General features: G+C 37.5%; 1 protein-coding gene across 1 annotated transcript; it reads right to left on the bottom strand.

The window, feature by feature from the left end:
• Positions 1-1,169: 1,169 nt before the first annotated feature.
• On the bottom strand, positions 1,170-4,115 carry LOC143254327 (adhesion G protein-coupled receptor E2-like). Its single transcript, XM_076509314.1, has one exon. The coding sequence runs from the start codon at positions 3,712-3,714 to the stop codon at positions 2,683-2,685; it is 1,032 nt and encodes a 343-aa protein (XP_076365429.1). The 5' UTR covers positions 3,715-4,115; the 3' UTR covers positions 1,170-2,682.
• Positions 4,116-25,818: the final 21,703 nt, after the last annotated feature.

Here is a 25,818-nt window from a genome sequence, read left to right as displayed (position 1 = left end):
TTACCTTATTTTAGTTAATCAGGGCCTGGCATGGCCAGGTGGGTTTAGACGTGCGAGTCGTAATCTGAGGCGCGCGGGTTCGCATCCCCGTTGCACCAAACATGCTCGCCCTTTCAGCCGTGGGGGCGTTATAAAGTGACGGTCAATCCCACTATTCGTTGGTAAAAGAGTTGGCGGTGGGTGGTGATGACTAGCTGCCTTCCCTCTAGTCTTATACTGCTAAATTAGGGACGGCTAGCGCAGATGGCCCTCGAGTAGCTTTGCGCGAAATTCTAAAAAAAAAAAAAAAGTTATTCGGTATCTGAGATCCCATAGAGATAGCTCGCTTATTTAAGCACACCAAAATTACGTATTGGACAGTACGCGAGCTATCCAGTAATAAAATACTTATTTCGTCTTGACACATCAAAAGGTCCAATGAGGATACGTTACTTGTCAGATAACACCAAAATTTATATATTGGATTATATATCGGAAGTCCAATTAGAAAAGGTTACTGATGTAACCACGCAAGCATTTATACGTTAAATAATACGTCACCAAAGTAAGAAATGTTACTTTTCGGAACACACCATAGTTTATACGTTATGGGTCCAACAGCGTCCCTATTGGAAAAGGTTACCTGACGTATCACACTCAAGCTAACATATTGATAACACGTCAATAGTATAAATTGAAAATGTTATTTAAACGAACACAATCAAGTTAAAACATTAGAAAACGTATAATAAGTCCAATTTAGAAAAGTTTACTGTTATCGGATTACACCTAAGTTATAAAGTGTCAGATAATGCATCGAAAGTCCAGCTTAGAAAGGTTATTGTTTTCGTATCACTCTGAAGCTGGCCATGAGACATGTTGTGTCTAACACGCTGTTGTTGATACAAAAGATCGGAGTACGAGCTTCGCCTTGATTTTGCTAGTTTGTCTTTTTTTACTTTTATGACTTAACTGTCAACTCTGTTACTTCAAGAAAGCTTCCATTCTATTAATATTTTACAGTGTGAGTTATTTAGCTGAGAATAATTTTAAAACTCCAGATTATTTTCGAGTCGTTATATTATTTGATATACTTTATCTCCTATTCAACAATGAAATTATTTCTTCTACAACAATGAAGTTTAAATGTTGTTATTGTTGTTACAGTAGACCACTGTTCTAAGAGATTATTTATACCACGAAATTTTATTTGCAAAGAACGTATTTAAATTTGACAACAATAATACTGACAGAGGATATATATTTCTGTACTTATATTTAACAACAAACAAGAGCTTGACCTATAAGTAATATATATTTCCTTTCATAAACATATGTTGAACTGTTATTAGATTTTCTACATACTAGGTACTAATTACAATAAAATATACAAACATTTTTATCTGAAATGACTCGGTTTAAGATACAGAAGTGATGATGCGACTGTTGAAAGTTAAACAAAGATGCAGATAAGGTTTGTATGGTCATATAATGGAGGTGATAAGGGTGAAAAAAATCAGATCAAGACCCATATGTTTACAGAATAAACATACGAGATGAGTTAAACAAAACTTGATACGGGTGTTAAAGCATAGAAGAAATAATATTAAGTGATGGACAGATCATACACGAAACGTGTTGTCAGTGTGTGATGTGTCGTACAGCAAATGTGATATGTATGTTAAAATATGTAACAAAGCTAACTATGAGTTAAGAGTTATACCATAGGTTTCCAAACTGGAGACAGCGGGCCCCTGAGGGCCCCATAAAAATAGTTTTTGGGGAAACTAACAAAGAGACAATACTGTTAACGTACTTAATATCTTTAGGTTCGTGATGTGGTAGGCCTCAGAAAGGATGTGGAATGTCCTAGGGAGTCTTTGCTGTGAACGTTTGGAAACACACGAGTTGTATAACAAAAGCTAAGACATTTGTAAATATTTACATTCTAGGGGGTTCATACTACATAACACAATAATACATCACGAGTTTATATGCAATTATGTTCATCTAATTACAGGCAGGTTAGAGTCTGTTTCTTACATACTGAATGAAAGTTTAAGAACCCATGGGTTGTACAACAAAAGCTAAGACATTTATCAATAGTTATATTTTACGGGGTTCACACCACATAACAGAAAGATACATCATGACTATTTCAGTACTGATGTTCATATCATTACAAGCAGTCTAAAGTCTGTTTTCTTAAATATTGAATCTTCTTTCACTTTGATAAAGCCAGGCTTTGAACCAGTTCTGAATTTATTATTGGTTAGATGGATCCAAGTGTTGAAAACCGACTGATGATATCATTGTTGGATCAAACTTGTGTTATACAGCTACAAATTCAAAGCAATGTTACCACTCATTTCCTGTAGTCAGCAAATCGTTTAACATTTAGTGTTAGGACACATTAATACTACTAAACGTTAAGTGTGGTCACATTAGTGTTACTAAACACTGATGTTAGCAGACATTAGCTTTTATGTCAAACCATTATTAGAAGCCATTATGTGTATTGTAAGACCATTATTATCAAACATTGGACATTTTGTCAGACCACAGTTACATAATTTTACGAAGTATTGAGTATTTTAGCTGACTGCTGACTGGTGTTTGGTAATTTTCAAATACACTAAGTGCGTAATCAGATTAGCCCTAAAAAACCGTTGGTGAGGTTTGAAAGAAAACAGTTCTTAACATTTAGACCGTTTCGGGTGGCGGGACCCACGTCAGTTGGGTTAAACTAGTCGAATGAGAAATTTCTGATGTTCCATAACCCACCTTCTTCTTAGTTCGACTCTCCTTTAGAGATTTACTGTAGAGACGAAAAACATCCGAGTTACAGCTGTACGCCATGGCCACAAAGAACCCTTGAAGAGAGGCTAATACGGAGAAAACGAACCAAAGAGAGAAGAAATCAGCAACTTGAGCCAAGAGACAGCACATCCAAGTGACCACTTGGAACAGTACAAGCTTTAGATAGAGGCACAGCTGAAGGTAGCGGCGATTCCTCATTTTCTGGGCTGTGCGGCGGTTCATCTGCATGCTAGCGGTGTATCGAATAACGACAGCCGATTGGACAAAATAGGCCAGGTCAGCTACAATCAGCACAGCAGCGGGCAACACGAAGGTGTAAATTAGCGAGACATTATCGACGAGCCAGCAAGTTGGAACCACAAGAGGTTGCTTGTGAGCGTGGCCTTTGGTGTAGAAGAGTGCCGTTATGCAGGTCAGAGCACCGGGTAGGCCCCAGGCGAAGAGAATACACTTGAGAATCGACTTGCGGCTCTCAGTTTGCGGTGACAGTTGCAGGTTGACGTTGTCGCGAAAGGTTTGGAACATGTCCCGGGCCATGATGGTTAGCCAACAATGTACGGATAACCACAAGTAGTGAAGTAGAAAGGCCAGGGTCAGACAGAGTCCGTGGTCACCCACCTTTTCAACGCTGATGACGGAGAGCAGGTGGGACAGAAAGAGAGCGGTCAGCAGGTTCAACAAGGACGCGCCGCTCACCGTGCGGAGATCAGAGAAAAGAGTGTACGTGATAAAGGCCAGAACAACGCCGACTATCGAAAGGCTCGTCCCGATCACCGTCAGCAGAGAGAGAAGGCTCTGAGTTTCAGACTCCCATTCGTCATCACCGCTGAAGTTACCCGTCCGGTTTGCCGTCTTTCTTGGAAAAGTGTTGGCACCACTAATAGCGTGTAAACTCACCGAGAAGACGTCTGCCATGTTGATAGTCACTGTTCATAGTTTTACTGAAATATCTTTTCCATTGTTTACAGATGTTTACGGAGAGTTCTTCCTTAATCTTACTAAAATGGTAAAGATGACGTATTAAAACAGTGTACACTTCGAAGTTTCTACTTATTTACTGATGTCTGTTACTTCTGTCTCTGGTTGCACGTGCTAATAAACAAGCTGCAAACAAACAGAATCCTTACCCACTCTCAGATTCCAGATACTTTACCGTTTTATCACTAGGTAACAAAGGGAGAAAATTCTGTGTTCTGCTTGCGGCTACACATGCTCTCGAGAGTCTGCTATACCAGATAGCTGAAATATGACGTCTACGTCTCCACGTTTTATGCGCAGCTGTCGCGTGCACATCGGTTGTCATTGAGCTGATTGGAGTTGCCGCGTTTAAATACATGTGTGTGTATATATATATTCTACGTGCCGCTCACATGCAGTACCGCAGCGCCCTCTATGGAAGAAAGATAGTCGTCATATCGTTTCATTTCGGTTTTGATTGTCTTTCGAACAATATTAGGTAATGTTTTGGGGGTTATTACTTATGTGTTACAATTTCGTTTTTGTTTTTTTGTTTTTACTAAAGACAGGAAGAGACAATTATGTCTGACAACTGGTAGAAAACGAAATTAATTTATAATAATAATAGGAAGCCACAAGGACGAGCTCATATTTGGTGAAGAAAACAAAAGAAACTCACAAGTAATGGCTGATATCAGATCGAAATAACAAGACGGAATGAAGAGTATGGCTTAAATAAAAGATTATTTGCTAGCCATCCCTAATTTTAAACTGACAGACCGGTGAAACTATTAGATGTCGCTTGTCGAATAGTGGGATTTGTAGTCACTCTTATAACGCACTTACGGACTCAGAGTGCAGAGCGCATTTTCGTGATAGCATAAAATCCTCACACTCACAGTCCGGCATACTTACCACTAAGTTACACGCGACCCGAAAATAAGGTCACCAAGAATTGCACTTGGACATCACTATAGAGCTGTATATCAAAACGTCGCACGTGACGTTATCAATGTATTATATTTCGACAGGCTCATGTGGCTTACATTTCTTATCTACACGAAGCATATATATGTTGTTTTCAGAATGTATTACTAAACAACAAAACCATCAACAAGAATTCTAGCTTATTTCATTCTATACCTGATAAACTCGAAAACATTGCTTAAATAAGGTACGTATGTGGGTAGTATATGCGTATATTTCGTTCGCGTCTTTTGATTTAAAAGCTAAGGTAAAATAGCAACGCGTGTACGACTGATTTAAGCGTAGCTTCAATGCCGGGAATGAACTACTCTTGTAGTCCTTATTTTCTAACGTTGCATACAAGTCGGTCGTCCGTAGCGTAAGTACCCTATTCTATACGCAACAGCAACATCAGTTATGTTTGGTGTCAAATTATCTTTAACTCCTGGACTGCCCCCCAGTGGCTCGGCGGTATGTCTGCGGAGTTACATCGCTAAAATCCGGGTTTCAATACCCGTGGTGGGCAGAGCACAGATAGCCTATTGAGAAGCTTTGTGCTTAATTCGAAACACGAACTCCTGGACTTCTCTCTCAGACGGCGGGCCCGGCATGGCCAAGCGTGTTAAAGCGTTCGACTCGTAATCCGAGGGTCGCGGGTTCGAATCCCAGTCACACCAAATATGCTTGCCATTTCAGTCGTGGAGGCGTTATAATGTGACGGTCAATCCCACTATTCGTTGGTAAAAGAGTAGCCCGAGAGTTGGCGGTGGGTGGTGATGACTAGCTGCCTTCCCTGTAACCTTACACTGCTAAATTAGGGACGGCTAGCACAGATAGCTCGCGAGTAGCTTTATACGAAATTCAAAAAAACAAACAAACAAACATCTTCTGTGGCTCAGAGCAGTAAAAAAAAAAAAAAACAGATTATTTCTTCAAGCTCTCTTTAAAATTGTCCCGTGTACCTGTCATGTTGTTTCTAGCGGATCATCGACTCTACTGCCAAGAGGAAATTGACCCAGTGTCTATGTCTTCACCTGCTACTCTAATCTATTTCTGACCTCTTATTTAAACATAGTGTATTTCACTAAGTAAGGCACTGTTAATCGTTCTTGTGTATTACGATTACATCTTAATGAGACTAATATTCTATCATAAACACTTGCAATAAAGACTTTTATGTCGAAAATTCCATTTATATGGTAACTAGACAGCGTGAACAATGCGATTTGAAATGGAGATAGAACGCGAATAATCTTTTTATAAGAGTTTATGCGTTAAGTTACTCAATAGTCATTCTTAGTATAAGCTTATAAATCAGAGTAAAAATAGTTATTGAACAACATAAACCACAAATTCCTGAGATACTCTCAATAATGACCCAAAGTGCGGAGCGCGTTTTCTGTTCCTGTAAGGAGGGAAAGAAAGCGCATATTCCCAGTTGTACAGATAACTAGTAAGACACACCCAATCCTTGTGGAAAATGTTTAAAACGTTCAATCTTTTTAATTGTTTTAGTCAGTCGTTGCTAAGTGACAGGAGCCAGCATAGCATGGTCTGATGATTAGCTCGCTCCACGTGCTATCGTGGTTGTCCTTGCTAAGGTGGGAGCGTTATTATGTGATGGACAATCCCACTCTTCGTTGGTAAAGAGTGGCCTAACAACTGGATGTAGGTATTGTTGTCTAGCTGCATTCCCTCTAGTATACAACTTCTGAATAAATGACGTCTAGCGCACATTTTTACCATAAATTGAATAAAGCAAGAGCGTATTCTGATATACCTGAGCTTCATTTAAAAGCTTTGAATGCACACGAATTTGCATATCTATTACTTATAACGCTAGAAATTGGGTTTCGATACCCTTGGCAGGTAAGGCACAAGTAACCCCCTCGAGTAGATTTATGTACAATTCAGCAAATAAGTGAGGGCCAAGTAATTTTCAACACGAGAACCTGACTGGATAAGATTTTTAACGTGTTACTCAGAATACCATCCTGTGAAAGACCAATCATCGCTGTGTAATTATTACGTATAATGTTAACCAATCTGTGTACTACATATGTCTGTGTACTAACTGTGTAAACTGTGTACTACATATGTCTTTATTTTTAACGAAACAAATACTGCTGTTTATTCCGAGAAAAACATGGACATCTTTGTAGCTAAAAGAAAAAGAATTTGTGAAATTCATAACTTATATTTCGTTACTTTAAAACCGTAACGCTTTCCAAAAGCATACAAAGGAAGTTAGATCCGTGTTGCAACAAAACTGAGTGCCATAAGATGCTCTGCTTCCATATTTTATATTGTAGGTTAACACTATTCTGTTGATGAGTTTACCCACTTCACACGTTGACTTAAGTTCTACATGCTGAGATTTGAGTTGAAAAACTTTCACATACTGACTTAAGCTGTACATATTGAGGTTTACGTTTACACACTTCTCACAGTGACGTATTTCTTATGATAACATAATAGTCTTAAAGTGTAAGTTTGAATACTAAACAGTATGTTATTCCTCTTTCATTTGTTAAGTTATTACGAGACACAGCGCTGTTTCTGTAGACTTTTAACGCTATAAACCGTGTTTCGATACCAGTAGCGAACAGAGCACACAGATAACCCACTGTATAGCGTTATTCTTTACTACAAACAAACAGTAGAAAGTAATTCATAATAACGAGAAACACACTTGAAGTAAAAATGTATTCTCAAGACGGCTGGTATGGGTATTAAAACTTTAATTAAAATAAAGTACAGAACAACGTTTCGACCTTCTTAGGTCATCTTCATGTTAACCTTGCGGATACAAACAAAAGAAAGATGAAACACTTCATATTTCTCAGCTAAGTACTTGAAATAGCACTTTAAAGAAGATCCGGAGAATGAACTATAACACTTAGTCGCTTACTATAACTATAACAACTATAACACTTAGTCACTTACTTTAATAAGCAGCGAACTTTTCGTCTCTGGTTAAATTCCCTATCTTTCACTATCCAACGCTTCCCAAAGCTATAACCGTTCTCTAACAACTTAACGAGTTTAAATAAAAAAAATCGTTCTACAAAACTGCATACACATTACTTCATTACACACACTTCTCACTTTGACTTAACGACCTTTATTCTTGTGAAAATTATTATATGCATGAAACCTGTTTTTGTTTTGTTTTTTCCGATCGATGTTTAGTTTCGAAAACTTAATTTGTAGCTCAAGCGGTTTAAGAAACACAAGAGGTAGGTACATACATCTAGTAAGATATCACTATGTTCCCCTTGCCCCTCTATTAGCCTGGCGGACTTCTAACTCCAGAAAGCAGGTTTAGATACCCATAGGGGGATAAATAACGCAGACAATCCATTGTCTTACTTTGACGTTACTTACAAAAAAAAAAAAAGAGTACGCAATGAATTGTGGGTATTCTCCTCGAGGCCCGGCATGTCCAGGTGGTTCAGGCACTCGACTCGTAATCCGAGAGTCATGGCTTCGATTCCCCTTCACACCAAACATGCTCGCTCTTTCAGCCGAGGGGGCGTTATAATGTGACGGTCAATCGCACTATTCGTTGGTAAAAGAGTAGCCCAACTAAATTAGGAACGACTAGCGCAGATAGCCCTCGTGTAGCTTTTCGTGAAATTCAAAAACAAACCAAACTATCTTCGAATTCTTGTAGTTCCTTACAGATTAACAAAAATACCATTGTAATGTTGCGATTGTTGTTTTGACCCTTCAAATATGAAGCCTTGTTCTTCAATTACTTCAAAAAAATCCTTTTGACTAGAACATCAATCTCGCTTATGATTCTTCATTCATGTATAACCAAATTATTCATTAACGTATCGCCTTAGTAAAACAAGTCAAACTTCTAAGCGCGCCCTCTACATTCCGACACTCAGTTACACAACCCCTTTGAAACATGTGGTCAGTTACCTCTTCCTTTCTTTGTGAACCTGAGGATGACCGAAGAAGGTCGAAACGTTATTTGCTACTCTACGTAAAACATTTTCTCAACCCAAACGAGCCATTTTTACATATAGATTTTTCTCGACATCACTGATCACTCATCTGTAATATACACTTAAAAACTCACTTGTGACTAGAATAGTGACTCATCTAACTATATAATAAGGTATTAGTCACATAAAGGTTGACTCGTCTGTTTAAACAAAATAAAACAAGTAAAATGTTGACTCACTTCATTGTCAGAATTATTAGTAACATACATATAAATACTGACGAGCTGGTCCCACAAGAATCATCAGTAACACAGTCAAATATGGTTTGTGCTTTACCAATTTTATCCAAATTCATCAATAATAAACAAATTATATAGCGTTTACCTGTTTAGATTTTATTTTATAATAATCGTGTATTTGTCAATCAACGATAATATTGTACTAAAATCTGCGGTGAAACTCTTCGTGGTGGACAGAGTTCAGACAGATGACTGGGTAAAACGAAAGAAGGAAGAAACGTATAATAACCATAGAACCGCATGTAATAATCATATGCAAGTTTTTGACTTTTACAAATTTCTTGCTTTAACGAAAAGGAAAAAAAAAAAAAAGGTCGTTTATTATGTATTATAGCCAGTGTTAAGCCTAAAAATACACGAAGAAAAGGATAAACTCGTTGCATGGGATGTTTGTTTCATGAATTTCGCGCAAAACTACGCAGGGCTACCTGCGCTAGCCGTTCCTAGTTTAGCAGTGTAAGACTAGAGGGAAGGCAGCTAGTCATCACCACCCACCGCCAACTCTTGGGCTACTCTTTTACCAACGAATAGTGGGATTGACCGTCACATTATAACGCTCACACGGCTGAAAGGGCAACCATGTTTGGTGCGACGGGGAATCGAACCCGCGACCCTCAGGTTACGGGTCGAGTGCCTTAACACGCTTGATCATGACGGGTCATGTTTCATGGGAATAAAATTTTTATTCATGTTTCAGACAAACAATTTTCGTAAGAATCTTAGTATTTTCAGACTTTTTTCATTCAAGATAAACATGAAATTATGGATCTGGTATTTAGCGACTCCTGGTGTCTAAATATTATCCAGTTTATTTTCGCACACGAAGACGAAACGTTTGGAATAGATTTCACTCTTACTGCGAAGTGTCAAAGATTTACTTAATTTTCATCGTCAGTGGACAAAAGGTGACAATTTTTTTATCTCTTCAGTTTACACTGAAGCCTTACCTTTATGTCGACAGCCATCCATGGGGAAATCAACATGGCATGTGTAACATTAAACTTTTATAGCCATAGTTTTGAGCAAAGACTCCAAAAGAGTGCGATGTGTTCTGTAATCATGTTTTGTTTCTTTTTTGTTTATTTTGTAAAAATAAAATCAGTAAAACACCGATTCCTTGGTAACAAACGGGCAGTATTTGTGGGTCCACTATTTACAAAACTATGTGGATCTTATATAAGCTTCAACGCATAATTGTCGCCCGGTGAAAGGTTACCTCGTTTAATTTTTCAAAGGTTGTATCTAGAAATGGACCAAGATTTTTGTTCGATGAAAAAAAAGTCCAGCATGACCAGGTGGATTAAGGCGTTCGACTCGTAATCTGAGGGTCGCGGGTTCGATTCCCCGTCGCGCCAAACATGCTCGCCCTTTCAGCCGTGGAGGCGTAATAATGTGACGGTCAATCCCACTATTTGTTGGTAAAAAGAGTAGCCCAACAGTTGGCGGTGGGTGGTGATGACTAGCTGCCTTCCCTCTTGTCTTACACTGCTAAATTAGGGACCGCTAGCGCAGATAGCCCTCGAGTAGCTTTGTGCGAAATTCCAAAACAAACAAACAAACGATGAAAAAGAACTCACTTGCAGGGTGACCACATCTATAAGCACTCATAGAGCAGCGCCAGATTAAGGAAGAGCTTCTGACTCCAAGTTATTCAAGATAATGAATGGACACTATAATTTTAATGCAACTAAAAATCCGCAGGTCTGAAAGTTTTTCGAAGAACCATCTTATTATCAAAGTTGAATGAAATAACAAAAGTTTCATTTCAGAGAAAAGACCTACAGGTTAAAACAACGGTCTCGCAATCTGAGGGACATTGGTTTCAGTCTCGTCCCCAAAGACACTCGCCCTCTCAGCCGTGGGAGAGTCATAACACTACGGTCAATCCCACTCCTCGATTAGACAGTTGAAGAATTGACAGTGGGTAGTGTTGACTGGCTGCGTTCTCTCGAGTCTGTCATTTCAAAATTATGGACGACTAGCGCAGGTAGCCATCAACCAGTAATAAATAAATTAAGAACATATATAATAACTACAATTTTAAAATAAACGTTTTGATAACATTTTACCCTTGAAATTGTTTTTGTTGTTTTTTTTTGCAGCTTGGTCCGAAAAGTCTTAAGAGCCTCAGATCCCCTTAATTTGGCCTTGACGCAAGATGTGTTAAAACACAAAGTAATGGATGATCTCAACCTTCTAAAGCTGTGACGTCGATTAGTTTTAAATGATAAATGTAGATAAAGGATAAAAGAAACAAATGTGTGACAAACACGTTATAATCACATCAAAATGAAATCCCAGAAAAAATACAAACAATAAAAAAGTTAAAAATCAGACAGTGGTTGTTTGTTTGTTGTTGTTTTTATTCCAACAAATTGCACAATTTCATTAAAAGTGAACTGAAGGAAACTTGGCGCGAAACTTCAAAAGCAAACAAACAAACAGAATATTTTTGTTATTTCTGCTAAAAGACAGATTGACAGATTGCTCGTTCCGCTACTTTAATAAATATTAAAAAAAAAGGATTTGTGTTAACAAATAATAAGTAAATATTAAGTAATAGATTTTTGTATAATACGTGATGTTCATTAATAGGGCTAAGTGACTTTCGCCATTAAATGTCTACGTTAGAAATAAGACCTGTACTAGATATCAAAATTGTTTCATGAACAGTTATATATTATTGTGGTATTTAAAATAGGTATTTTACGTATAAATACGGCCCGGCATAACCAGGTGGTTATTTCTGCCTCGAATTTTATTAAAGTAATTCATTATACAGCTCTTTATTCACAGCGTGGCACGGTCCGGTAGCTGCCTTACAGGGCTGCGTACTGGAAGATATGTCGCTTCATACTTTCAGGATGATGCGATTGCGATTAATAGTCACGGTTTAGACAGAACGTACTGCTGATGGATTCAGTCCCCCCACAGCGCGGGAGGGGGGCTTCAAATGGCAGTTTCAGTGGAGCGTCAATTTCTATTCAGACTACACTGACACATATATAAAAACTCTGCACATAACTGGACACTACCTGAATTTGGATGTGAGGGCCCATACGAAGTCAGCAGCTTTCTTTACACCCCCCTGAAGCCTTATACTAAATTACCCTCCTGATCGCTGAATAGATTCTTTCCTTCTGGCCGGAAATATTAATTCAGACACGATTAAATCTAAGTCTTGATGTCTCTGATCTCTGACCTGGTTGTTTTGTTCATATGTGGTATAAAGTGCTGTTAAAGATAAAGCATTACACCATACAGCTGATAAAATAATTCGATTATTTAGAGAAATGGGTCCACAAAGACTTCTATCATATCGTATATTTCTTCTCTAAACCTACGAGACGTCTCGCTTTACAAACCCAGCGAAAAATGTCAGTTCAATTGGCGAGTCAAGACAACAATTCTGGGGTGGGATGAAGGTTTTTGTTTTTTTTGTTTTTCGCGCAAAGCCACACGAGAGCTACCTGCGCCAGCTGTCCCTAATTTTGCAGTTTACGACTAGAGGGAAGGCAGCTCGTCATCACCATCCACCGACAACTCTTGGGCTACTCTTTTACCAACGAATAATGAGATTGACCGTCACTTTATAACGCCCTCACGGCTGAAAAGGCGAGCATGTTTGGTGAGACCGGGATTCGAACCCGCGACCCTCGGGTTACGAGTCGAAAGATTTAACACGATTGGTCATGCCGGGCCCAAAAAAAAAAACAAAACGATGCCACGGCCTGGAATTGAACCGGGGTCAACTGCTTGGCGAAGACAGCAATGTTAACACCACTATACCACCGTCGCTTACAAAAAGAGAAGGAACGGTGTTACTGCAAACATGTTTCTAATCTCTGAAAACATCGTCTTCACAACACCTTTCTCTCTTCACGTCCACGAAATATTTTTCTTCCGCGCTAAACAATATAATAAATAAACGACACAAATATAATATATCGAAAATGAATAATGAATTAATTTTTAAGTTAAATTTTAGCATTAATATATTGACTATTTGTAGAACCTCGTAGTGTTAATTCTTAGCACAGTATTTATTTATTTTTAAAAATCCCTACAGTGTATTTTTCTCTTTATCTCCATCTAAGCCTTTTCGGTCTGCCATGGTCAGGTGGGTTAAAGCGTTCGACTCGTAATCCGAAGGTTGCGGGTTCGAATCCCGGTCGCTCCAAACATGCTCGCCTTTTCAGCCGTGGGGGCGTTATAATGTGACGGTCAATCCCTCTATTCGTTGGTAAAAGAGTAGCCCAAAAGTTAGCAGTGGGTGGTGATGACTAGCTGCCTTTCCTCTAGTCTTACACTGCTAAATTAGGGACGAGTAGCGCAGATAGCCGTTTAGTAGCTTTGCGCGGAATTCAAACAAACTAAACCTTATTTTAACTTCATAAATAATTTTAGTTTTAATGTTTATTTTAGTATCTTTATTATATGATTCTATAATTTTCTTTGCTGATAATAACTTAGAGATAAGTAAAATAGCAGTAAAAATACATTTTTTGTCTCCCTAGACTCGTGCCAGAGGTAACTTTCATTTAAAACCAAAACACATCCACTGGGCTGGACTATGATAACAATAATTAAATACGCTCTGAACTAACGAAACGTAAAACCTATGTAGCCCTAAAAATAACTGAAACGAAACATAATATTAGGCTACAGATATTTATTCCCTTAACCTGTTGACTACCAAGTATTTCAGCTGCTACAACACAACTCCAATGCTTCTTCATTTTGTAACTTTTTCGTGACGCCATTTTGGATCGAAAGTGAAACAGTTTGCAAGTAGGTCAAATGCATGTATGGTGCTGACATCTAGCGTTGAAGTTAGGTATTATTGAGAACGAATTAACTCGTCCATGGTACTGTGTTACCGATCGGCTTGGACGAGTTATCTCGTCTACGGCAGTGAACAGGTTAATCTTCTTAGATAGGGTTAAGGAATTTAAACTAAAATAATACGAGTTCACCATTTTGAATGTACTAACAACTGTAGTTTGTTTAATACCAAAACAATTCTTTGTTCCAGCTGGAGTATTGTAATAACTTCTGAAGATTGGAAAACAGTTAATTCACTTTGTGTTTGATACGTCCTATGAAACATTTGCCCCCCACTTTCACAATTTACTCTTTACGCTAATAAATTCACTTTTGTCAGCCACGAAATAATTTGTTGGTAAAAATTTTCTCGGCTGTAATCTTCTAAGGTAGTTACCTAACTATTTATGAACTTATATGGTCTTGTTTATTTGTTTGTAATAAAGCAAAAACTACACAATATGCTATCTCTGGTCTGTCTGCTACAGGTATCGAAGGCTGGATTCTAGCGTTGTAAGTCCGCAGACATGCCGCTGTGCCACTTGGGGGGGGGCTACATTTTTTTAATTAAACTTAAGAACTATCACTGGAGATGAAGGTTCGCGTGTTTGTATTTCTGCGTGAAACTGAAAAAAAAAAGTTCCTTGCGCAGTTAGAGTGGACTAAATCGATTTATATAAAAAATTTTCCTCGTGTTATTTCAGTGCAAAATAAATTAGTTTACACCTTGCCTTGTTATTTACCAACTAATATCATCAAGGATTTTACTCTGATTACAATCTGAAGTAATAGCTCATAGCTGTTACTGAACACTCGAATTGTCCAAATCAATCAGCCCTCTCTAATAACGCTTCGTAATATCAGAACACATACTTCTGAAAACTTTTACGATTGTCCAATACATACAATATAAAATTAACAGTTTAATAACAAACTACTAGAATTATTTTGCATACAAGACTGATTCAAATACCAGAAGAAGCTTTCGAATAGCGTTTTTTTTTTCCCTAACATAAATATTTATAAGTCATTAAATTTAGGAGGGCCTGGAAATAAGTGGATTATTATTGATAGTTTAAGACCGATTTGTCTTTACATATGAATTATTAAGTTGCATGATTACCAAAATATCTTTCAACGCACCTGCTTCATTCTCTGCTTTGATGAGATCTTCTTATAAGCCTTTTCCCCCCTCAAAATTTTAAAACTATTCTATAAATTGAGCTCAGCAAGCTGGTGCTAATTAGCTCGACAGATGCTACTGTTAGGAGCTCTGAGGCTGAAAATTAACGCAATCGAAAGTGCTTAACGAAGCATAACGCGTATACTTTCACGTCTTCTCTGTCTGGCTGAGAACCAGGCGTACAGAGTAACTCAAAAACAGATTATTATTATTCTTAAAACATAACTGAGAAAACTACTCATTATTATTTACTTTTCTTCGGTACGTAAACGTCATGAATTATAGAATGTTGTATAAAGTACCGTACAAAGTCAAATACAATGAAACTTCGATCTCGAAATGAATTGCTGTGTTCACTTTAGTTCAAGGCATAGTTCGATAGCTTGCGTTTTTTTAAAAATGCAAAACGATTAGTTGGTGCCTGCTAAATGCTATTGCATACTATAGGTTACATCCAAATTACAAATACACGTCGAAGAACAAAGTAAATGATAGGTTCTCGTTTCTATTGAAAGGAAAGTTCGTCTTTCGCTATATCGTATGTCAACTTCATGCAACATTTTTGTTTACAAAGGTTTTCTCTGAGGCAAATAAAACGCGTCACCGGTTAAAATTGAAAGTCTGCTTAATTGATAGGTGCATGAGGAGTTGGTAATCGTAAAAGGTCTACTATGAGGAACTGGTATTCATGAAATGATCTACTATGAGGAACTGCTATTCCTGAAATGGTCTACTATGAGGAACTGCTATTCATGAAATGGTCTACTATGAGGAACTGCTATTCCTGAAATGGTCTACTATGAGGAACTGCTATTCATGAAATGGTCTACTATGAGGAACTGGTATTCATGAAATGGTCTACTATGAGGAACTGCTATTCATGAAATTGTCTACTATGAGGAACTGGTATTCATGAAATGATCTACTATGAGGAACTGGTATTCATGAAATGATCTACTATGAGGAACTGCTATTCATGAAATTGTCTACTATGAGGAACTGCTATTCATGAAATGATCTACTATGAGGAACTGCTATTCATGAAATGATCTGCTATGAGGAACTGCTATTCATGAAATTGTCTACTATGAGGAACTGCTATTCATGAAATGGTCTACTATGAGGAACTGCTATTCCTGAAATGGTCTACTATGAGAAACTGCTATTCATGAAATGGTCTACTATAAGGAACTGGTATTCATGAAATGGTCTAATATGAGGAACTGCTATTCCTGAAATGGTCTACTATGAGGAACTGCTATTCATGAAATTGTCTACTATGAGGAACTGGTATTCATGAAATGATCTACTATGAGGAACTGGTATTCATGAAATGATCTACTATGAGGAACTGCTATTCATGAAATTGTCTACTATGAGGAACCGCTATTCATGAAATGATCTACTATGAGGAACTGCTATTCATGAAATTGCCTACTATGAGGAACTGCTATTCATGAAATGATCTACTATGAGGAACTGCTATTCATGAAATTGCCTACTATGAGGAACTGCTATTCATGAAATTGTCTACTATGAGGAACTGCTATTCATGAAATGATCTACTATGAGGAACTGCTATTCATGAAATGATCTACTATGAGGAACTGCTATTCATGAAATGATCTACTATGAGGAACTGCTATTCATGAAATTGTCTACTATGAGGAACTGCTATTCATGAAATGATCTACTATGAGGAACTGCTATTCATGAAATTGCCTACTATGAGGAACTGCTATTCATGAAATTGTCTACTATGAGGAACTGGTATTCATGAAATGATCTACTATGAGGAACTGGTATTCATGAAATGATCTACCATGAGGAACTGCTATTCATGAAATTGTCTACTATGAGGAACTTCTATTCATGAAATGGTCTACTATGAGGAACTGGTATTCATTAAATGATCTACTATGAGGAACTGCTATTCATGAAATTGTCTACTATGAGGAACTGCTATTCATGAAATTGTCTACTATGAGGAACTGCTATTCATGAAATTGTCTACTATGAGGAACTTCTATTCATGAAATGGTCTACTATGAGGAACTGGTATTCATTAAATGATCTACTATGAGGAACTGCTATTCATGAAATTGTCTACTATGAGGAACTGGTATTCATGAAATGGTCTACTATGGTAATCATGAACTCGTCTACCATATTTCAGATACAAAAAATAAAACAAAATAAACGCATACCTCTGTTTGCCTAGGCAATCCACAACGACAGAATGGACGCTGGAACGTGTATTATACTTGTTACACGCTTTGTAATATGACTATCCTTGATAATAAATTGCATCAAATGACCAAACTATTGCCTAACGTTTGTACGACGATCATTAATTTGTATAAAAATTAGTTTTCTAGCGTTGTAAGACCGCAGAACTACTTCTGTGCCACTGGGGGAGCGATTGTATATTAAAAGTAAAAGAAAAAGGTATTTTGGCACAATGAAATATTGGCCTTGAAAGTTAGAGCTTCGTATAAGATAAGCTAACAGTTTATTCATAACCACTGAAGGTGGGAACGTTTACTGAAATTAGTCTACTAAAACAATTAATAACGACTGTTGTTCAATGTACCAAAAAAAAACAAAACACCTTCGTTTATTGTTGTTTTACTTTTAATATATGTACAATAAAGTTACGACTTTTAAAAGAGTTAATATTAATATGAAACACTTTTATATTGTTTACAGACTGAAACTTTAATTTTGCTATCGTTATTGGTCTGTACAGAGGCTACTAGACACTGGCCCACCTCAGTCTAGTTTATATAATTACTCGAATTTCCAGCGAAAGTGGTTAAACGATTTCTGTTCCTGAACAACGCCACCTAGGATTAAATTGTTAATATATCTTTAGAACATCATTTGCAAGCTAATTCAGAAGTGATACACTAGAAGGAAGTCAGCTAGTCAACACCACCCACTGTCATCTCTTGGGGTATTGTAATCGAATAGAGCAAATGGCATTCGAACGTCAACATGACTCAAAGGCCAGGTATATTCGAGGAAGAGATTTGAACAGATGACCTGCAGGTTGCATATTCAGCCACTGACTAGCGGAATATGCCAAGGTATAATAGATCTTCTGTTAACTAAGCAAGGTTCAGGAAAATTAAACCTTTAAACAGTAAATGTATCTGCACTGCCAAACTTAGAGTTTCCACTCTGGGCCTAAACATATTGACAGTACTAAGCGTTGAGACATTAAACTATGAAAAGTCCTAACTGATTAACTACATATAGATCCTTTACTTAAGACTAATTTATATTCTCTCTACACTGGAATCTTTCCTCGTTTACACGGATGTTTGTGTCATTAAATGTAAAACTGAGCAACAGCTTTAGAAATAGGATCTGCTAATAATAGCATCGCTTGGTGATTGGCTGTGACATAATTCTGCAGAAGGCATACAAAATAAATATTTGACTGTGGACAAATAAAAAGAAGAAAATGGCAGACATCATAGTCACAACTATCGTGTCTCGGGAGATTCTGTTCGACAGTTTCACTGATATCTGTATGAGACGAACCGTTAAGAATGTTTATCGGTTCACTCTAACTATTTGTTACATCCACGTATGGTAAGAAAACCTAGTAGCCAATAACCTGCTCTTATCTTCTAAATGTTTCCAAGTCAACAGTCCCAACACTGAGCGAAAGTTTCACACGAGACTTAACACATTGTTACTACCTGTTTTAGCAAGCGGTCCTTCTTGACGAAACTCAGAACGAGTGAAGAAACTAGAACCAGAACAAACAAAAAATTGTACATGACAGTTGTTACCCACGTTTTCATAAAATAATAAACTAAGCACAGCGAACATCGAAGTAAAGAACTCATTCCACAATTAATTCCAACAGTAAACACAACAGAAATCAACATTTCTTCTACGTATAGCACTTTACAATAATACTATGAATACTGAAACATGTTTCTGAGATACAATATTTTTCTTTCTTTTTTTTTGCTTGTAGAGTAAATAGAAATCTTTGAAGCGACATTGTCAAATTGAATGGAATGATGGGTATGCCAGCGAATTTCCAGAAGAGAGACAGAGGTAAACTTCACTTATTGTCGACAGCAGATCACTGGGGTTTCATGTTGTTCAGATCACTAAATTATTCGACACATTCCCTCTGGTACACACACACACACATATATATATATATATCCACAAACACAACACACAGATATATATCGAGAGAGAGAGCTAACTAGTGCCAAGTTTGAAAGTCGACACCTCTGAAGTAATATGGCCATCCAGAAGAAGGTGTGTTTATTATAACCGTCTGCATGATGAATAGAAAAAAAAATTAAAAACTGTGACTAATGTTTTTATTTGTCTTTAAGCACAAAGCTGTACAACAGACTATCTGCACTCCGCCTATTGTAGGAGTCAAACCTCAAATTTTAGGGAGGTGAATAATTTTAAAATGCGCTTTTCTGAAGAAACTTATATATATATATATATGCATCTTGAAGGGTTGCCTTAGAAGTCGTTACACACACACACACACATATATATATAAGAGGGAAGACTATTTATAAGTAATTATCACTTGGGTACAAATGTATAGGTCCAAAGATAGGGTGGCAGTAAGTCTTCGAACTTACAACACTATAATCAGGAGTCAAATTCCACACGGTGGACAGAGAAGATAGCCTTATATAGTTTTGCTACAACCAAACACAAGCACATGTTTAGTGCTCATAAATCTCTGGGATCGAGAGTTCTGCCTTCTGGAAAAAAGATTTAGAAATTTATGCCACTGAACTTAAGAACAAAAATGTGGCCGTGTGTTCTTATGTAAAAATTCGCTATTCATGCGTTAGTCAAAAACAAAACAACGCATGCTTAAGCATATTAAAAAACAAGTGGAACACATGGCTATTGTAAAGTTGGAATATTTCGATCAAAATGGATTATATGCCAGTGGCTCGTTATAAATACTGAAACTAAACAGGAATTTTGGATAAGAATAAACTTGTTCATATGGAACGGTGAATTAACCATCAAAAGGAAATACTGTGTTGCTTATTGAAGTCTGTAATCAAAATGATTTCTGAAAATAGGCTTACGTCAGCACTGATATTTTCTTCTTTTTTTTCCTAAAATCAATACTGAACAACCCGATTGTATAGCCAGAAAATCCTAATATAAGTCCCAAAAAGTTTGTGCTTTGAAGTCAACAGTAATGTAATATCTAACCAGAATCCGATTCGATTTACGAACTTGCCTAAATGTCTTATCCCTAAAGTTTTATATTTGATATTGAATATACGTACTACTTCATCCATTATAATGAAGAAAGTTAATACCAGTGAACAGTGTATTTTATGTGCTTTGTGCACGGCATAGCAATGCTCCAAGTATGGTGCATACATGCACAAACAGACAATCATATCCTGCATGCAGCTTCATCAAACAGAAAAACATGAAACAAAAGGTACAAGGCATCCATTGGTATACAGTAAATCTGCCTTTGCGACATTTAAGGCAGAAACTAAGTTACACTTCTTTAAAATATGTGAAATTTGTGTTTGTAGATTTGGAGCCAGTACCTGTAGAAGAAACTGGATGGTAGTGAGCTATATGGTTCATGTAGAGGTTGACCTGGATAACTGAGGATATTAGTGTAGTGACCTTTATCTTGTCGGTTTGTGACTCGGACTAGGTAAGTAGAAACATCCATGTTGCACGAAAGCACTACATTTTCCAGTAAACTAGAAGGCTTCAGTCGAAAATTGTGGCGTATCGAGCAGCGTGGCTGTCTTTTCGCATACGAACATTATCCATCTTCCAGCTGCCTACGCCATAGCAGAAATACCGCAGTATTTTGCCATCGTTTGCAGATTGTTCAACGAAAGTTCCCCTAGAGGGCAGTCGCCAAAGCTTTCCAAATGCCACTTCACACCATAGCAGAAATGCCGCTGCATTATATCATAGTTTGTAGATTGTCGCCAATTCCAATATCCGAAAACTGTGCAAACATGAATACTTCGAGAAAAACATTACAAAGAGGTAGAACAGTTGTGATATTAGCAGTTATACTCATTTATATCGATATATCTTCAAGTAAGGAGCGGTATCGGTCTAGCTACTCAACCATAGTTACCCATATTATGAAGACAATCTCTTCATAATGGTGTCAGGAAACACTTCCACCTGTTCTTCATCAGTATGACTATTTGCCACCTTCACACATGATTGTAACTGCAGGCCTTCCACCTCTAGATGGCTCAGAGGAAAATATTTAAAACAGTTACATCAGTGGCAAGAAAAACAAAGATAATCCATTGTCTATCGTTAACATGGTGTATACATGAAAATACATCTCATAATATGTTAACCATATGTAATAGTTTCTGCAACTGACACATATTTAAATATTCAGGTTTGATTAGGACACACCTGCGGGTCATGAGTTCGATTCCTGTCATCAAACATATTCATCCTTTCACTTGTGAGAGCGTTGTAATGTGACAATCAATTCAACATTTCGTTGTTAAAAAACAAAAAAAGCTAAAAGTTGACGGCGAATATTGTTTACCAACTGTCTTCCCTCTAGTTTACACTTATTAGGCCCGGCATGGTCAGGTGGATGAGGCACTGGACTCGTAATCTGAGGGTCGCGGGTTCGAATCCCCGTTACACCAAACATGCTCGCCCTTTCAGCCGTGGGGGCATTATAATGTTACGGTCAATCCCACTATTCGTTGATAAAAGAGTAGCCCAAGAGTTGGCGGTGGGTGGTGATGACTAGCTGCTTTCCCTCTAGTATTACACTGCTAAATTAGGGATGGCTAGCACAGATAACCTCGAATAACTTTACATGAGATTCCCAAAACAAACAAAGAACTATCCAAGTTATTAATTCTACTCTTATCAAAAAACAAAAACTGCATTGTTATTCTATCTACTGTGAACAGTGCTATTGCGAGTGACCTGGCGATTCAATTTGATCGTACTTTCTTCGTCCAATTCTGTGAGCTCATGAAAATACGGTTAATTATCCCGATTCTATCATTTTAGCATTTCTATACCTTTATTCATACGTTGGGGTTATTTGCATATAGCGTCATGGAGATCGTCAGTTTCTTCTCGGGAGTCTATTTGCTTATTAATAGGTTGTGTGTATACATGTAAGCATGCCTAGACATATGTAAACTGTGTGAGAAGACATAGCTTGCGTAGTTGTAAAAAAGTAGCACCACTGTAAACAGCGCTGCATGTAACAACTGCACTAAAGCGCCCTAACTAGCCAATGGTAGATCAGCTTTTTCAAGTGAAGATAACATTTACATAAACGAAGCGATGGTTTACATTCTACTTGACAATTCCTTAATATGTGAAATAAGACTTCTCACTATAACAAAAAGATATCCTCAATAGCCGCGGCACATGAAATTCTTTCATACCAATACCAATACAATACCAAGCGTTGGACGAGTGTATATCCGATTCGATTTTATTACTTATCGAGATCTCTGCAAAGCCTACCTTCAAATTGCAGTTCTTTAACGCATGATTAGAGCAAATTAATCTATGAGACCTTAGCTGTGGTCAAACTAATCAATCAAAATGCTTTGACCTCCTAAGTCCAAGAAAGTAACTAGGTCTTAACCTGGTCATGAGATAACGGAGCTATGAGCTAAACGTTTGCACTCGAAAAACAAACAATAAGCCATTCTATATGTGGCGGCTAAAAATGTGTACTCCTCAGTACATACAGTCATGTGAAAAAGTTAAGACACCCAATGAAAGCCTGTGTATTTTTGTAACATTTTTGGATATATAGATATTTAAACTCAATTTTAACAACACTGAGAGATTATGGGAATATAGCTAAACAATTAAAACTGAAGAAAAGACTTTTCAAGATCTTCTGTAAATGTATTTCTACAAAAATGTATATTCAAACTGAGGAAAAAGTAGAACACCCCCACATTTATTCCCACTTAAAATGGCTGAAGTCACACGCAGGTGTATCACACCAGGTGCACATGATTAGAAGATCGTTACCCAGCATTTTGAATGAGGCTTGCCCTATTTAAACCTCAGACATTTAGTTTGGTGTGCTCCTGACTGTTGAAGTGAGAGTGAGCACCATGGTGAGAGCAAAAGAGCTGTCTGAGGCCTTCAGAAAGAAAATTGTAGTAACTTACGAGTCTTGTAAGGGATTTAAAAAGATCCCAAAAGATTTTGAAATCAGCCATTCCACTGTCCGGAAAATAGTCTACAAGTGGAGGGCTTTCAAAACAACTGCCAACATGCCCAAGTCTGGTCGTCCAAGCAAGTTCACCCCGAGAGCAGACCGCAAGATGCTAAAAGAGGTCTCCAAACACCCTAACATGTCATAACGGGACCTACATCAGGCTCTGGCTACTGTTGATGTGAAAGTGCATGCCTCTACAATCGGAAAGAGACTGCACAAGTTTAACTTGCATGGGAGGTGTGCAAGGAGGAAACCTTTGCTCTCTAAGAGAAACATCAAGGCCAGACTGAAGTTTGCCAGAGATAATGTAGAGAAAAACCAGAACTTCTGGAATAATGTTCTTTGGACAGATGAGTCCAGAATTGAATTATTTGGACACCAGAACAGAGGACATGTTTGGCGTAAACCAAATACAGCATTCCAGGGAAAGAACCTCATACTAACTGTGAAGCATGGAGGTGCAAGTGTCATGGTTTGGGGCTGCTTTGCTGTAGCAGGACCTGGACAGCTCACAATCATAGTATCCACCATGAATTCTACTGTGTATCAGAGGTGCTTGAGGACTATGTGAGACCATCTGTACGAAAATTAAAGCTGAAGCAGAACTTGACCCTGCAACACGACAATGACCCAAAACATACCAGTAAATCCACCAAGGACTGGATGAAAACTAAGAAATGGAGAGTCCTGAAATGGCCGAATCAAAGCCCAGATCTTAATCTCAATGAGATGCTGTGGGGTGACTTGAAACGGGCTGTACATGCAAGACACCCCTCAAACATCTCACAGCTGAAAGAATTCTGCATTGAGGAGTGGGGCAAACTTTCTTCAGACCGATGTCAGAGACTGGTAAATGGCTACAAGAAGCGTCTCACTGTAGTTATTTCAGTCAAAGGGGTAACACTAGCTATTAGGAGATAGGGTGTCCTAACTTTTCCTCAGAATATGCATTTTTGTAGAATTACATGTACAGAAGATCTTTTCTTCAGTTTAATTGTTTAGTTATATTCCTATAATATCTCAGTATTGTTGAAATTGAGATTAAATATCTATATATCCAAAAATATTACACAAAAACACAGGCTTTCATAGAGTGTCCTAACTTTTTCACATGACTGTACATGTGAGGAAGTCGATCTGACTGGTGAGTCTCTCTCACCTTACATTCTAATCACTCGTAGATAATCAATACAAATACAGTGAGTATATTCAGATGGTGTTTAGAAACTTTATAAATAGTCCATATTTTTTCAAGCTTCGAAAAAAGTAATTTAATTTATTAATGAGTTGTATTTGAGCTCAAATAACTGTTAAGCCCAAATTTACACAAAGGACTTTCTGTGCTGTGCCCATTACGAGCTTCAGCAAGGGCTATTTGTGATTTGTCCATAGGCGAGTTATACAATAGGCTATCTATGCTGTGATCATCACGCGTATCAAACACTGATTTCTGACTTTATAAGTTTCTTCCACTAGAGTTAAGAAAAGGCCAGTTTAATGTCCAGATATAGTCCTAACAAAATTCATTTTCTTAAGTTAACGCAGGTATTTTAAAGGCAAGTTATTGAAATAATCGTAAATACCAGACAGCTTATTTGGCGACTTAACTTATCTTGTTTCAAAATAAAGATAAAATAAATCGATCAAACGGAAATCACTTTTCACGCTTGCTTTTAAAAAAAAGAACACTAAGAAAAACAAGCATTGTGCGAAAAGTCTTTTATTGTAAACAGTTTACCCTGTTTGCATTTATAAACAAAAAACTGCGTTCGACCGTTCGCATTTACAAATAATGCACTATCGGCTTTTGTTTCGTTCTTTCTATCTTACAGTTTCTTATACACCAAAAACAAAGATATTGGCTAAGAAGAAGTTAATGCTCCATGCCCCACCGCGGGTATCGAACCTGGAATGTGTACGTTATAAGCTCTCAAGTTTACTGCTGTGTTACCAGAGAATTTAATAAGTAAACTTTTATCATTAACTTTGCAGAATTGCATGTACCCGAGACTTTCAATAGAAACGCTTTTTACATGGCATTTACAAGCTAGTGGCGTTCCTAATAACCACAGGATGGAACAATAAGCGGTCTTTGACACCTGCTAGGCTAGCTTCTCTTAACATAATGATGAAATATTTCGCAACCACCAGAAAAACCTAGTTCACGTTTATCTTTTGTCATTTTCGCGGAAGGCTCATATCTTTAAGAGTTAGAGAATAGAAACCTTACACAAAGGTAAATAAAGGGAAAATTGCATTCGATAGACTCGCCATAGCTAAGCAAGTAAGCCAAATTTAGTAATACTTTGTTTTATGCTTTGAAAGCAAGAGAGAATCATCAGTAGCTGCGGCACTTGAAATTATTTTAAGTAGAAGTAAATTAATCTATAAAATCTCCCCCCTCCCTTTATGAGCTTTATTTTGTGCGTTAGTAATACCAAGCGTGGGGCCCTGTATACCGGATTCCACTGTATTACACATTAGGATCTCTACCAGTCCATCCTCAAATAGAAATCCTTTTATGGAAGATAAGGGTAAATTTATCTATGAGACCATCTTGGGGATAATAAAATACATCATTCTAAAAAATTTGAC

Source organism: Tachypleus tridentatus, chromosome 6, assembly GCF_004210375.1.
Source record: "Tachypleus tridentatus isolate NWPU-2018 chromosome 6, ASM421037v1, whole genome shotgun sequence".
Taxonomy (NCBI): domain Eukaryota; kingdom Metazoa; phylum Arthropoda; class Merostomata; order Xiphosura; family Limulidae; genus Tachypleus; species Tachypleus tridentatus.
Note: the sequence above shows the minus strand (reverse complement) of the source record. Positions and strands in the feature narration are given on the sequence as shown.

Bases quoted from the DNA above. Each gene is read 5' to 3' on its own strand.
- LOC143254327 (XM_076509314.1), bottom strand. From the start codon at position 3,714: ATGGCAGACGTCTTCTCGGTGAGTTTACACGCTATTAGTGGTGCCAAC.